Source organism: Megalobrama amblycephala, linkage group LG3 (assembly GCF_018812025.1).
Source record: "Megalobrama amblycephala isolate DHTTF-2021 linkage group LG3, ASM1881202v1, whole genome shotgun sequence".
In the NCBI taxonomy this organism is placed as follows: domain Eukaryota; kingdom Metazoa; phylum Chordata; class Actinopteri; order Cypriniformes; family Xenocyprididae; genus Megalobrama; species Megalobrama amblycephala.
Genome location: NC_063046.1, coordinates 58,441,602 through 58,457,301, shown reverse-complemented (window position 1 = coordinate 58,457,301; position 15,700 = coordinate 58,441,602). Strand labels below are relative to the sequence as shown.

Sequence of the window (15,700 nt, the reverse complement as noted above, 5' to 3'; positions counted from 1 at the left end):
AAACCGTTTTAAGTTTTAGCGCCATGTCGAGTTGATTTCATGTCCCATTTTTATTGGCTGGTCAGTAGGTCGTAGCAGCAAACACACTGTGCGATGATCATGCTAAATTTCTAACACTGTCAGAAAATGATCGTAGACTATCTTTGGTCGCAAGACCGGGAAAACGTCCGTCTTTGAACCTCTCTCACTGTACGACATAGGACCACCGATTAAGAGCCACGATGGCAGTCTTTCGTCTGGGACAGCTGAAAATTGTGCAGTGTATCCTGGGCTAAACAGTGAGATAGTGATAGCCATTTTTATTGTTATTTCCTGTTATAGCACCATCAAGTGGCCAATCGCCACAATTTTTTTCACATGACCACAGAATGAGCTCTTACATAGGTGTGCCAAGTTTGGTGAAAATATCTCCGTTCCGTTCATGAGTTATAGCAATTTTAGTAAAAGTGGCTCCGTCCACTGCAAAGTTTTGGCAGCCTTTAGGGACCGTGAATCGAAATTTCAACTTTTTTTTGATAATTATTATCAGATTCTAGAGAATCTTGCTGCACTGGTTCGGCTCCGATCAGGCCAAAAACATAGGACTAGTTCGCAAAAGTAGGTTTTTCAAAAAATCCAAAATACCACAAAATTTTGGCAGAACGACGAGCAAAACCTAGGCATGCATTTTGTCCATCTTTTTTTCCAACAATGTAAGACACTTGAGCCTACGCCTAACGATTACACTTTTTTCACCGCTGTAGCGCCCCCATCAGGCCGATAGGGGCGAGCATATGTGACGCTGTAGACGGTGCGAGAGCTACCATCCCTCAAAGTTTCAAGCATCTACAACTTGGTCTGCCTGATCACTTTTAGGGGAGAATGCTTAAACCCATAATTACTTATGTTTAAGGGTGCTTTCCCACTTGGTTCGATTGCCTGGTCCAACCCGAGTTCAATTGCTCCGCCCTCCCCCTGATAGCAGTTTGCTTCTGCAATTCAATATGATTGCGGTAAAGCGGGAAAGCAGGCAGTGGACCAAAGCACTGTGAGGCAAGGGAGGGGGGAGTCAAAATGTTTCTTTTTGTTTTACTACTTACACAATTATTTTACACTGAAAAAAAAAATTCTGTAGTTTTTGCAAAATAATTTTGGCAGCTGTGGTTGCCAGAATAATTTTGTAAAAAATACAGAATAACTGTAAACACATTTATAGAGCAAACTGTAAATTTTACAGTATAATACTTTAATTTGCAAACAAGAACATTTGAATGTAAACCAGTAAATTCAACAATGCACACTACTACTAAAATCTGTTTTGCACCTTTAACATATACTGACAAGCACCATAATAATGCAGGTGGTAAAAGAGAAAGTCACATGAAGAATCAGAGTTCATCACAAATAGCTTTTCCACGAGCTGAAGTATACTAACATAAAGAAGGTGCAAAGAGTCATTCACGCAAACGCAAAACACCATCATGGTAACCCACAACACTTAAATAATGCAATAAACATTCATTAAACAACAGAAGATGTAACATAAAACCCTAATGTACATAACTGATAACAAAAACTATTAAGAAACATGATTATTTAAACAAAATACTTTCAAATGTGGAGTGTCACAGTTTATCAGAATATCAGTTTACAGTTTTTGACTGTAAATTATACATTGATTTGTTCTTTTTTACTTCTAAAAATTTACAGCATTTTCCTGTGAAAATAACATATAATGTCTGGTAAGAGCTATTACAGTTTTTCTCTGTATATAGTATGGGAACTTACTGTTAAGCTATTTACAATTTAGCGTTTTTACAACATTTTACCGTTAACATCACATTCATTTTTTACAGTTTAAGTATATATCATTATAATATTTACAATACACGGCATGGTTTTTCAGATGGGGTAGGTCCTGACTTCACTCTATGACATGAATATGCTGTCAGTGGGAAAGTGTATCATTAGTTAGCTTCCTACTCTTATGGTGGACATTGGAAATGTAACTCTCAAACCTATTAACAGATTACTGATAGTTAATGCTTATAGATTAAGCCTCTAAATCTTGCTGTTCCATTGAATCTCTCATTTAATTGACCCTGTCTGCCGTCCTGTGAATCAGTGGTGTTTCAACCAGCCCTCATGTAGGTGATCTTCTAAACACCCTCTCTGTCTCCATCTGTCCAGTGGCCCCGTCGATAATGGCCAATCACTAAAGCAATGCTGCAGCACATCTCTGTGAGAGGCAGTCCAGAAGAAGAATCGGTACAGATCCCTAGAGATATCGACATCCTGTTTTTAATCAACACCGAATCCTGCCATAGCGGCTTGTAACAGCTGAGGGCAAGGAGAAGCAGCTCGCCGGCTTCCCAATGAACTCGCAGGTTTAGAACTTATCCATAACAGCAGATTTACAGCTTGCAAATGAACTTTTGACAGGATTTTTCATTTCTCTCGGGGTGCCAGATGGTACTTCCTGTTGTGGCTTGTGGTTCTTTCTCTTTTAGTCAGTGGAAATCTAAACCCACAAATAAACATACCAGCTAACTAAATATGTCTCTGCCACATGGGACCAAAAAACAAAAAACAAAAAAAAACAAGACAAACAATTCCATCACTCATTTGCTGTATATATATGAATGTCAAAGGATCAGCAGTGACATTCTGAATGAGCAATGGATGTCACCACACACAGAAACTAAGAATGAAATACACAAACAATACATTTTTCATGTTTTTTCTTCACATTTTTTCTTATGTTTGTATTGCAAAGGGGGGGAAATAAATAAATACACAGTAAAAATACTTAAAACTAAAACACAAAAAGTTTAATTGCTGCTGAAGTAAATATTTGAATGAATGAAGAGAGAAACTGAAATTGAATTAAGAAAGCAAAGATGTTGTTATAACAGAATTATGAAACATTTCTGACCATGTTCTGACAGAATTCTTAATATGAAAATATAAGAAATAATATTTTCTCATGCATATCATTTACATATTTACCCATCATCTCACAATGAGTATTGAACAGCCACTTCCCTTCCTTATATGGTCACAGCAGAGACGTGCAGCCTTTTGTAAGGTAAACACTCACAATACTACAGTTTACATCGTCAGAATCAAACAGTAGCATGACGAAAGAAAGAAAGAAAGAAAGAAAGAAAGAAAGAAAGAAAGAAAGAAAGAAAGATTTTTTTTTCTGAGATAAAAAGCACCTTTCAAAATGTAATAATTAGGCTATCATTTTACAGTAGCCTATGTTATAGTATTTTATATAGGATATAGTATAATTTATAAGCTTGCACTACTGCATTACGTACTTGTAAAATTAAAATAAACAAATATACAGCACAGGTGTTCATAACTATAGCAGATACATGCATCAGTGAGCTTAAGAGAGCAGAGATTTATTTGACATGCATCAACAGAACCTAATCGACTATCCATGCAGTTAAGTTGAATTCACACCTTCTTTTGCCTTTTTTCTTCTTGCTAAAGTTCCACCAAGTTTCCCAAGAAAAGAATCATCTTTTTTCCTGGAGGACGGCGACTTTGGAGTGGGAGATTTCGGTGAGGACGGTGATTTCTGCGGCGAAGAAGCCATTTGATAGGCAATACAGTGTATGTGCCTCTTATGTAGACGTGCGGATTTAAAGTTCTTGAACTCCACTAAACGGAAGTGGAATTCCAAACATTTGTGTAATGAGTCGGTCTTGCTTCCCTTCTGCACGAGCGTTTCCCGGTCCCGCCCTGACTGACTGGACGCTACTTTCGCTTTATTGACCGTCATTTCTCAACAGGGTCTGTTTTACTTCATATTTTCATATCCTCGCCATATGTCCTAACATATTGTAGCCTATTAAATATTAAACCCATTTATTTTAGTTTTAAGCGAACATGGGATGAATAAGTTTGAGTAGGCTAGTTGTAGATGAGGCTACCCTAGTGAAAAATATACTAAAATGTACTACAAATACATTTACATATGTATGTGCTTAATAAAAACACCCTGCAATTGTACTTTTGGTAACTGGTATACTTAAAGTCTGCTAAATTTAAATAAACTTAATTTTGTGCTGATGTCCAACTGAACATATACTGAAGTATATTTGATTGTGCTGAAGTAGAAATATTGCAAGTAAACTTTAGGTACACTTTAAATATCTTGCTTTTATTATACATAGATCATACAATCCTTATTAATAGTGACATTAAAACACTTTTAGGCATAATATTAAGAAATGTGCATTGTGCAATAAAGAAATACTCCTAATAGAGTTAAATTATAATTTTATATCACTAAGTCGATATGTCACCAAATATGTTAATTGATTTGAGGTATACTTAGCATGAAATAAATGTATTTTAAATAGATTTTGGTAGGTTTTTTTTTTTTTTTTTTTTTTTTACACTAGGGTACATAAACTAATAAAATGACAAAATGGCAATTTATTATGAAATATTCCATTAGTTTATCAACTACTTTCTCTAATAAATATAAAATCACTTTAAGGACAAGAAATGACATCGTCCCACAAGAAGTGACATTATTTTGGTGTGAAAACATCAGTATAGCTATTAGCAGTCAATTTTAAGAATACTGTGATGTTGGTGTTTCTATTAGTTGGTTTGTCCCATTTTAAAACACTCCAAGTGTTTGAGAAAAAAAACCCCTGCAAAAATCTGTATTCAAAAGATGGCCGCAAAAATGTTTTGTTCAATTAGACATCCTCATGTAAACTAACTGTCAGTCCTTCACTGAGCAGCAGCCGCACTTTATGTTAGTCATCCTGCTAATTTTCTCATCATGTGTACTGTAAATAATCAAGTTATAAAAGTTTTCTATACCTATAGATATGCTTTATAGATATACTTCCTTAAAATATCTAAATTACAGCAATTTCATTTCTTTAATTAATTTGTCAACCAGCTTTACCTTTATTCTGTTTACTTCTGTGACATTTGTCGATAATAGGGTGTAACACAGTTCGTAAGTATGGGAAGAAGAAGGCAGGAACCGGCAAACGTTCAACAAAACTTTAATTCAAAATAAACAATTACAAAACGAAAGTAATGCCGGCAGACCCTCGCGGATGTCTGCCGGCCACACAAACATAATAAAACATAAAATAAAGTCCAGGCCTGGTCCTCTCTCGTCCTTCACTGTCGTCGCTCCTCCGTGAGAGACTCGAGGCCGGTGCGCCTCTCAGGTGGAGCTCACTATCTCTCGCGTCACCGGCCTCGCGCCGTTCCCTCACGGCTCTCGCCCGCCCTGCTCGTCACATAGGGCAAAAATAACAATGACTTTTCTACATTATAAAACATGAATGAGAAGAATAAATAGAGATATTATATTAATGACTGTACAAAAAAATTTACTTTTCAAAACTGCAACAACAATTTGCAAATTGTCCTTATTGCTTTAACTTGATTACTACTAACTAAAATATTATTCTTAGGGTAAACAAGCTGAAATAAAATACTAAAACACTCTGAAATAAAATCTTATAGTTCAGGACCTTCAGCAAGAAGAAGCTAAAGCTGTTTTCATCAACTGTCCATGACCATGTCCGCCTCCTCAAAACACCTAATAATTCATTTACACTGACTGAACACCAGATATTAATGTATTAATCTGTTTATTTATGTCTTTAAGGTCTCTGAAATGATTCATTTAATGTTTTTTTTTTTTTGTATTAGACTATTTGTGTCTTTATAAGTGTGGTTCTATACCACCTTAGAGGAAGTAATCATTATGCTTTTCACTCATCATTTAGCCATGACTGGCTACTTACTCCTCTAAAACTCATTTAGTACAATGAGAAGCTTGGCCTAACAAAGACCCCATTCAGTTCGTAAGCCTTTTCTCCCTCCCTCTGATACAATTATCTCCACAAAGCCATGTAAACAAGAAGCACAATGGACACAGCCTTGCCCTGGGCTGTCATTAGAGCAGATTTTCCATGCAGTTATGCTTTAAAATCTTATGCACGGCCCTTTTGGAGACTGGGAGGAGCCCATTTTGGGAATAACTCTTTCATTGCAAAACAAGGCCACCGTTCTGCCTTGACACATAGCCTGACCTTTTTTCCTGGGACACAGCTTTTATCACAGAGCCGAGATGAGTCATGCACACAGACATGAATTTGAATAGATAATAACGTCTAATATGAATGCACAATAAAATAATTGTGCAGAGTTTTGTTATGCTTACCAATGATGAGAGAATGTAATGTTCTGATTCAGAAATTAGTTTTTTCTGTGCCGGCCTTTGCTAAATTAAACTTTGTTGCTGTTTTATAGACTAACAGATGTTAAAGAGGACCTATTTTGCTTATATTCAATATGTATGCAATATTCATTATTTAAAAAATTTTTGCCCAAAGCATATGCAGAATAAAGGGGGCGGAGCCTGGTTGAGTTCCATTAGTAGTGCGTTATGGTAAGGGGCGGGACATTTCCCAAACACACTTGAAGCAGCTGACCAATCACAACACACTGTTCCATCAGACCAATCAGAGCACATTGTGGTTTTCAGAAGGAGGGGCTTCATAGAGACAGAAACTAAACAGCGTTACTGATAACTGTGAAAAGAGGTGCTGCAACAATGCCAAATATGTGAAAAAATAATGTGTTTTTGGACATTCAATCATGAAAACCTATTCTAGTAGAGTCCAAAAACAAAATCAAGACTTTGTAAAACTGCATAATAGGTCCTCTTTAAATTATGATTGTGTGTTTTTTTCTGCCCCATCTTTAAGTCGTTATGTCCGCCTCATCATACTATGCAATTTCCACTTCATTTCATTTTTTAGTTGTGTTGTGCATGTCGGTATATATTTTTTAACCTAAGACTATTCAAATGAAAACATGAAAATCTCTCCTGATCCATCTTCAGATGTAATGTACTATACAAGAGAGGACAAAAGCAAGGAAACAACCAGGACTATTGACCTCTGGAACAGCTTATTTTACGCTACACAACAAGCCTCCCTCGCTATTTTCAATTCGGTGAATGACAGCATGAGGCCGGACTGTGTGCTCTTGACACCTTCCCTGTGAGGTCAATACTTCACTGTTCCACATGCCACTTTCTGCCGCAGTGAACAACACTGTTTCAAATACATACTCCATATGTCATGAGTCACACTCGTCTCTGGGGAAATGGTGAAGATATTGTTGCACAGACAAATATCTTGTGGAGGATGACATAACTATAATCTACACCTGGACAAACACAACACAGATGACAGGATTTTGTTCTCATTTAACACTAATTCCATTCCATCCAAGCAGGTCTTAACGCTGCTTTATCCTCCAGCTGGAGTCGGGATATCATGAAATAAGGCGAAGAGATGATACAGATACAGAAAACAGATGATGGATTGGCCAGACACCTGTATTTTTAAAAGTCGACATGTTGCAATAGTTGCGATAGTCTTTTCTTCTCTATTGTTACGTATATCTGAGTGAAACGGCTTCTGGAACAAGAACAAGGGCGGGACTTGATTTTATCCATCAGGAATTGATTGGATGGTTTGCTATTGGTGGATCTCATGTGAGTGACAGGTTGCCCCGCCCTAACTCCAGTAAACACATCATCAGAGAAGAGATGTCACTGCGAGAGGGAGGAGAAGTTATTTTGATTAAAGATTATGATGGCAAATGAGTTAAAAATAATAATGATCTGCATGAATACATCTTTTATACTAAATACTGCAATATTCCATATAAAAAAACAAGAATTGTCCATTTTAATTTAATGGTGACTTTAATTCTTCTGTTTATGGATTGATATTTTTTTAGTAGCTACACATATGGTTTCCTAACCAAAGGTGCTTTGAAGCAATATTTTGTAATGAGTTTGTTTGAGCTAACCATATTTGATTTGCTCTATGTATGTGCATTGATCAATGTTTATATGTGAATAAAAGTCTTCATTAAAGCAATGGTTTCTCTTCTTTAACTTTTTAGTGTCAAAGTTTTGGGGAATGGACTGTCAATAGAGGGGCAGAAATTTCTCAGGTTATATTGAAAATATCTTCATTTGTGTTTTTTAAAGATGAAAGGAAGTCTTGGAAGGACATGGGGGTGAGTAAAAACCTTTTTTTTTTTTGAGTGATCAATTTACAATGAACAATAGAATTTATTATATTTTTTATAATATTGTTTATTAATTATATTTAGAGCTTTTTAAAATTAACCTACTTTAACCTAGATTTTTTAATGCTGTAAAAAATATGTTGTTCATTGTTAGTTCATGATGTCTAATGCCTTCATGATACCATGATACCTAATAATTGAATGTTAATAAAATGTATTTATTTTAAGGTGTTACTAATGAATGAATGATGGAATCAGACAACAAAATATATTATATATTAGACTTCCCATTGCAAATCCTATCATAAAAAAACAAAGAGACTTAGGGGTGTGCTCTTTAGACTTGTATGGGCTACTTAACCACCCAAAAACCATAGAAACTGAAAAGCAACATCATAGTAACCACCCTGAACTGCCTACCAGTTAACAAACATTTTTGTCATGACAACTCTCAGGGTGTTTGTACTGTAAAACAAATCCCGTTGTTTCTACGGAAAAATACCGGCAGCTGTGGTTACCAGAACAATACTGTAAAAATGACATCAAACTGTAAACATACTTACGGAGTTACATGTGAATTTTACATTTTAAATATGTATATTTAACATTGGATTTCAGTAATATTAACATCATTGTTACACACTGTAAAAAAAAAAATCCCAGTAAAATTTACGGTAAAATAACATATTTCATTAACTGATATAATGTTAATTTTCCAACCTAATGAAGTACTAATATCTGTTTTGTACCTTTATAATACACTGATAGTCACCAAACACAGCGGTGATGAGAGTCACATGATGAATCAAAGTTCATCACAAGCAGATTTCCCACAAGCTGAGAAGGACAACACTAACGTATAGAAGGTGCACACAGTGTCATTCACACACACACTAAACACCATCATGGTAACATGCATGAAATTTTTAAAATGCAATAAACATTAATTTAACAACATTAGATGTAACATAAAACCCTAATGTACATAACTGATTAGAAAAAAATGAGAAAAACTAAGAAGAAACAGAGTTATTTCAACGAAAATATATCAAATGTGAAGTGTCACGCAGGGAATTGTGGGAATGTCAATTTACGGTTTTTCACTGTAAATTTTACAATGAATTGTTATTTTTCACTTCCAAAAACTGTGAATTTAACGGTATTTTACCGTAAAATTACATTAAATGTACCGTTAGATCTATTACAGTTATTCACCGTATATAGTACGGAAACTTTCTGTAAACCAATTGACAGTTTTTCACTGCAGCATTTTTACAGTCTTTTACTGTTAAAATCACGGTCATTTTTTACAGTGTGGATATGACAATTTTGATATGTTTGGTCTTGGCGGAATAGATCTGCTACGCTGCTGCTGCTATTGCTGCTGCTGCTGCAGTTATTGCTGCTGCTATTGGTTATTGTTGCTGCTGTTATTGCTGCTGCTGCTGCTGCTATTGTTGATTCCGCTATTATTGTTGTTACTGCTGTTATTGTTGCTGTTGGTTATCGCTGCTGCAGTTATTGCTGCTGCTGTTGGTTATTGTTGCTGCTGTTATTGCTGCTGCTGCTATTGTTGATTCCGCTATTATTGTTGTTACTGCTGTTATTGTTGCTGTTGGTTATCGCTGCTGCTGTTATTGCTGCTGCTGTTGGTTATCACTGCTGCTGGTGTTATTGCTGCTGGTAGTATTGCTGCTGCTGCTGCTATTGCTGTTGCTGTTATTGCTGATGATGCTGTTATTGCTGCTGGTGTTATTGCTGCAGTTGTTATTGCTGTTGCTGTTATTGCTGATGCTGCTGTTATTGCTAATGCTGTTGGTTATCGCTGCTGCTGCTGTTATTGCTGATGCTGCTGTTATGGCTGCTGCTATTATTGTTGCTGCGGCTGTTATAGCTGCTGCTGCTGCTGCTGTTATTTCTGCTGCTGCTGTTATAGCTGCTGCTGTTGGTTATCGCTGCTGCTGCTGTTAAGACTGATGCTGCTGTTATTGCTGCTGCTGTTGGTTATCGCTGCTGCTGCTGTTAAGACTGATGCTGCTGTTATTGCTGATACTGGTGTTATTGCTGCTGCTGTTGGTTATCGCTGCTGCTGCTGCTGTTATTGCTGCTGGTGTTATTGCTGCTGGTAGTATTGTTGCTGCTGTTATTGCTGATGCTGTTGGATATCGCTGCTGTTGTTATTGCTGATGCTGTTGGTTATCGCTGCTGCTGCTGTTATTGCTGCTGCTGTTATTGCTGCTGGTAGTATTGCTGCTGTTGTTATTACTGCTGCTGCTGCTGTTATTGCTGATGCTGCTGTTATAGTTGCTGCTGCTGCTGCTGTTATCGTTGCTGCTGCTGTTATAGTTGCTGCTGCTGCTGTTATTGCTGCTGCTGCTGTTATAGCTGCTGCTGTTGGTTATCGCTGCTGCTGCTGTTATGGCTGATGCTGCTGTTATTGCTGCTGCTATTATTGTTGCTGTTGCTGCTGCTGTTATTGTTGATTCCGCTATTGTTGTTACTGCTGTTATTGCTGTTGCTGTTGGTTATCGCTGCTGCTGTTATTGCTGCTGCTGTTGGTTATCACTGCTGCTGGTGTTATTGCTGCTGGTAGTATTGCTGCTGCTGCTGCTATTGCTGTTGCTGTTATTGCTGATGCTGCTGTTATTGCTGCTGGTGTTATTGCTGCAGTTGTTATTGCTGTTGCTGTTATTGCTGATGCTACTGTTATTGCTAATGCTGTTGGTTATCGCTGCTGCTGCTGCTGTTATTGCTGATGCTGCTGTTATTGCTGCTGCTATTATTGTTGCTGCTGCTGTTATTTCTGCTGCTGCTGTTATAGCTGCTGCTGTTGGTTATCGCTGCTGCTGGTTATCGCTGCTGCTGCTGTTAAGACTGATGCTGCTGTTATTGCTGATGCTGGTGTTATTGCTGCTGCTGTTGGTTATCGCTGCTGCTGCTGTTATTGCTGCTGGTGTTATTGCTGCTGCTGTTGGTTATCGCTGCTGCTGTTATTGCTGCTGCTGTTATTGCTGCTGGTAGTATTGCTGCTGTTGTTATTACTGCTGCTGCTGCTGTTATTGCTGATGCTACTGTTATAGTTGCTGCTGCTGCTGCTGTTATTATTGCTGCTGCTGTTATAGTTGCTGCTGCTGCTGTTATTGCTGCTGCTGCTGTTATAGCTGCTGCTGTTGGTTATCGCTGCTGCTGCTGTTATGGCTGATGCTGCTGTTATTGCTGCTGCTATTATTGTTGCTGTTGCTGCTGCTGTTATTGCTGCTGGTGTTATTGCTGCTGGTAGTATTGCTGCTGCTGTTGGTTATCACTGCTGGTGTAATTGCTGTTGCTGTTATTACTGCTGCTGCTGTTATTGCTGATGCTGTTGGTTATCGCTGCTGCTGCTGCTGTTATTGCTGCTGGTAGTATTGCTGCTGCTAGTATTGCTGCTGCTGCTGTTATTACTGCTGCAGTTATTGCTGTTGCTGTTATTGCTGATGCTGCTGCTATTATTGTTGCTGCTGCTGCTGCTGCTGTTGTTGTTGCTGCTGCTGTTATTGCTGATGCTGCTGCAGAGCATGTGCAGGACTTGCTACTGCCAATACATACAAGACACACTGCTTTAAGCAAGTAAGACATGCTGCTGCTGTATAATTGATTGATTGATTTACTTTATTAATCCCCAAAGGAGTAATTCAATTAATACATCAATTACCCATAGCAGATCTATACAGGTGGAGCTGGGGAGGGTGGAGAATTTCGGAAAGCGCACTGCAACTGCTACAGAAAATGCTAACCAGGTATTTGAAGCTCATTGCATTTAGAGCTCATTGGCTGCTGATACAGCAAGAACCAATCAGCTGTGCCCTATAGAGAATGATGCGATTGCAAGCAGATTGAGTTAAGGACCTATTAGCCTGCACATGACAGAACTTTGTAGGCCATGTTCTAAGAAAGTATTGCTAACATTGTCATTAAGTTATGAAATGTTAATTCTGAATGTTAAAAAGTAATATTTTTGTGCTAACGATTACAGAACATTATTAAAGACCGGATAATGTTCTGTTAACTCTTAACTTTGAGAGAAGAACCTTGTCAGAACATTGGAGAAGTTCTAACATTACCTGTTAGCTGGGTATAAAATTTTTGCATGGACAAACACTGAACACATATTTTTCAGAATAGTTAAAATGTTACATGTTTGATCAAATATTGTGTGTATAAATGTATAAATTTATAGTTTGTAAGAATAACAGTTTTTCGCCAACACCTTTCGCACCGTAAAGAACGAGATTAGACCATTGAAACGTCCAGTCTTTGAGAGAACTGTAGGATATGATTGGTATGTTTGAAACACTGTATTTTTGGTCCTCCAGAGGCCTTTGTAGATGTGTTTGATCTGCCATTTTCTCTCTCCACTTCAGTGGGATCCTGCAGAGTTGCGCAGTCAGAGCAGCTCACCAGAGAGAGGAGGGTTAGTGCTCTGCTCTCCTCCCCTCTGCCTCCACTCACATCCTGGCTTATGGCTTCCGGCCGCCGCAGAGCCTCTCACAGCATCCCTGCTGAGGTCACTCTGGCCCAGGTCAGGAACAGAAAAATACCCCCCTCCTTTACCTCCTGACACTACAGTCTCTCTCTCTCTCTCTCTCTCTCTCTCTCCCTCTTTGGGTCTGTGCCATCTACGCCTGCTGTGGAAAAGCACTACACGGAAATATCCACTGGGCCTCAAGGTCAACTCCAGAGTTCCCAGACAAAGTCCCTGAATGCTGTGCTCTAGCTGAGCTAGTCTGAATTAACAGCATGTCGCTGTGTGGAACATGAAATGTAAGTAAAGTGTTCAGATCAGATTTTTGACAACCTATTATAAGAAAGAAATCACTCAAAAGTAACATCTTTTATATACTCACCACCCATTCATCTGTGGAACACAATAGAAGATAGGCAGAATGTTAATCCTGCTTTTTTCCATCCAATAAAAGTGAAAGGGAATATATGCTGTTGAGTTTCAGCACTGCAAAAAATAAGTATAGTTCATAAATATAGTCAAGAGGTATTCAATGTTTTTCAGGGCAAGGACCCCTTAGGCAATAGAGACATGGAGCAAAAACCCCCGATACAAAATGTGTCAAATAGAGCTACAAATAAAGCATATAGCCTTCGACATTAATAGATACTAATTATATTATGATTAGGAATATGTTATATTATGTTAAGACAGTAGATCAGAACTATGCACATTATTGTTGTTGCACATGCATCACTGTCTATATTTTCATTGTTAAAATTGAGATTTATGCATCATAATAAACAACATTGTTGCGATAAAAATCACAATTTATTAGTTGTTTGCAGTTGTTGTAAATTATTTTCATGAATTTTCAGAATCATTTTATCATTTTATTAATCAGATGGACAATTAAACATTTACTTAAACTTTTGATTATTTACAAGTCATTACTTTTACAAATAATTGGAATGGAATTTAAAAATATATACTGACAGGAATAGAGTTGGGGAAAACGCCCCCTTGGGGTAAAATGCTCCCCTACTGTTTTTCTCAAAATAACCACCAGATAAAGTCGATACACTTTTGTTGTTGCTTTGGACTAAGTTGACAAGAGTGATGTATAAGTATTCAGCTTACAATGGCGACGTACCTGAGAGAAAATGGATTTTACGGTAAGTGAATTTTTGGCAGTAAGAAAAAATGTGTTTTAAAGCTTGTTGTTTTGCTGAACATCACAGCCATATGTGATATGAGTATAGTAAGGCCTGTAGTTAGAGAATAGCCTACATGTTATTTAAGGAAAACATTATTATATTTTAAGAATTGGATTTGAATTTGGATTTTATATTTAAAAATTACCTCAAGTTCGCATCAGCTAGCTAGTTAGCTAGCCAGTTAGCATCAACTAACAATATTTTTCAAATAGGCTGATTTTCAGCATGGTTCATAAATAAATATTTATATTTATCTACTGTTATTTTGGCTAGTATCACTATGTTAATTGCAATTTAGAGAGTGAATTCTAACTTACACCTCTGATTGGACATTGGTTCAAGAGATCAACAAACATGTCTGTGATTGGTTACATTTCTCACCGCTGCAAAAACACGCTGTAAATAGGAACATTTCACATTCTCCAGAGCTCAAACTTAAAAACGCAATGGAGTGTTTGCCAAATCTGTTTTGCCAATAGTATTATTTTATTACAGCATCAGCTGAGCGTGCTCTTGCTTTAGTTTCAGAGTGTTTGTTTGTATTTAAATTTGATTTTGTGATGTTTTTTACCGATCAAACATTAAATGGTGGACCCCCAGACCCTTGATATAGTCCATTTACTATACTGAGAAAAAAAAAAAAATCCTTATCTTTTTGTGTTTCACTGAAGAAGCATGTCATCAACGTTCGAAATGGCATGAAGGTGAGAAAATAATTTTCATTTTCGGGTGAACTTTAGTTTTAAAGGACAGTGCAGATGGAAAACAAACTCAAAAATACACACTCATCATTCACAAATATACACATAGTGATAAAAGTTCCCAGGGCTTGTATAATTCTGTCTCGTTGACCTTTTTTTCTCTCCAGTCTCCAGGCATGTAATGCTGCACGACTCACACACCACTTATCCAAAGCAAAAGAGATCATCTGCCCAACATTATTGGGCTAAATGCTTTTCAACTGGATATCTATTTTCAGGAATTGCGTAAGCAAAGAGTGTTCTGTTTTAAATGGTTCTGTAACGTATGCCCCCATATCACATAATTGAATTGACTAGCACATGTTGGTGGAAAGACATGAAACCAATCTGCAGCGTACACAATCTGGTGTAGAGAACTGAGCCCAGGCAAAATTACATAAGAAATGGAGGCATCAAAAAAGGTAAAGAAAGAAAGAAAGAATGAATTAGATGACTAGATAAATAAAGCAGCAGAGAAGAAGAAGGAAAAAAGGAAATAGTAAGAAAAACTGAACCAAAACAAACATTTCAGTTTTGACATTTTGACATGTCTATATTCATATGTTGACAAGGAGCATCAGTAGTGAGATGTTCATGAACAACATTAACCTTTTCATTGTGTGGATGGCATAAAGAGATAACCTTCTGCTTTGGAACGTCTGCTTCTTCTCTGGCTTATCTGTTCAGTTCAGAAAGGGCTATAGATATGCCTCAGCTGGTGTTCACTTTTATTTGTTTCGTCAGTTTTCTGAAGGGATACTAGAACACAAAGTCTAATATTTGTTTGTGATATGGATAAATGCTTTAGACTTTGATGTTCAGCTTGTACCGACATTACATTTTGTACAGATTTCAAATTTACACAAATTCTTATCTGCAAAAAAGGTAACATGTAGACTAATCTTGTGTATACACTAAATATAGTATAATATTGTATATACAATGAGGTTTCTTCGTGGCATAAAAAAGCTGAGCAGCAGCAAAAACAAAACAAAACAAACAAGTAAAGACTTAAAATACAATTTAAATCAAACAAGAAAGCAAACACCACAGGTTTATCTTTGAAGTATACTTGCTAAACAGCAGTACACATTTTGTAGTTTATAGTGGTCAAAATCGCCCTCTATTGGCCATAACTGTATACAGACACTCGCATACACTGATAAATGTTTTTA

The 15,700-nt window shown here is 37.1% G+C and overlaps 1 protein-coding gene across 1 annotated transcript in view; it reads right to left on the bottom strand.

Annotated features, from left to right (window-relative positions):
* parvab (parvin, alpha b) overlaps positions 1-3,806 on the bottom strand; it is a 30,322-nt gene extending 26,516 nt beyond the window's left edge. The window contains exon 1 of the mRNA XM_048186237.1: positions 3,454-3,806. Coding sequence (XP_048042194.1) covers positions 3,454-3,775 — 322 coding nt within the window. The 5' untranslated portion in view covers positions 3,776-3,806. The remainder of the gene's footprint in view (positions 1-3,453) is intronic.
* Positions 3,807-15,700: the final 11,894 nt, after the last annotated feature.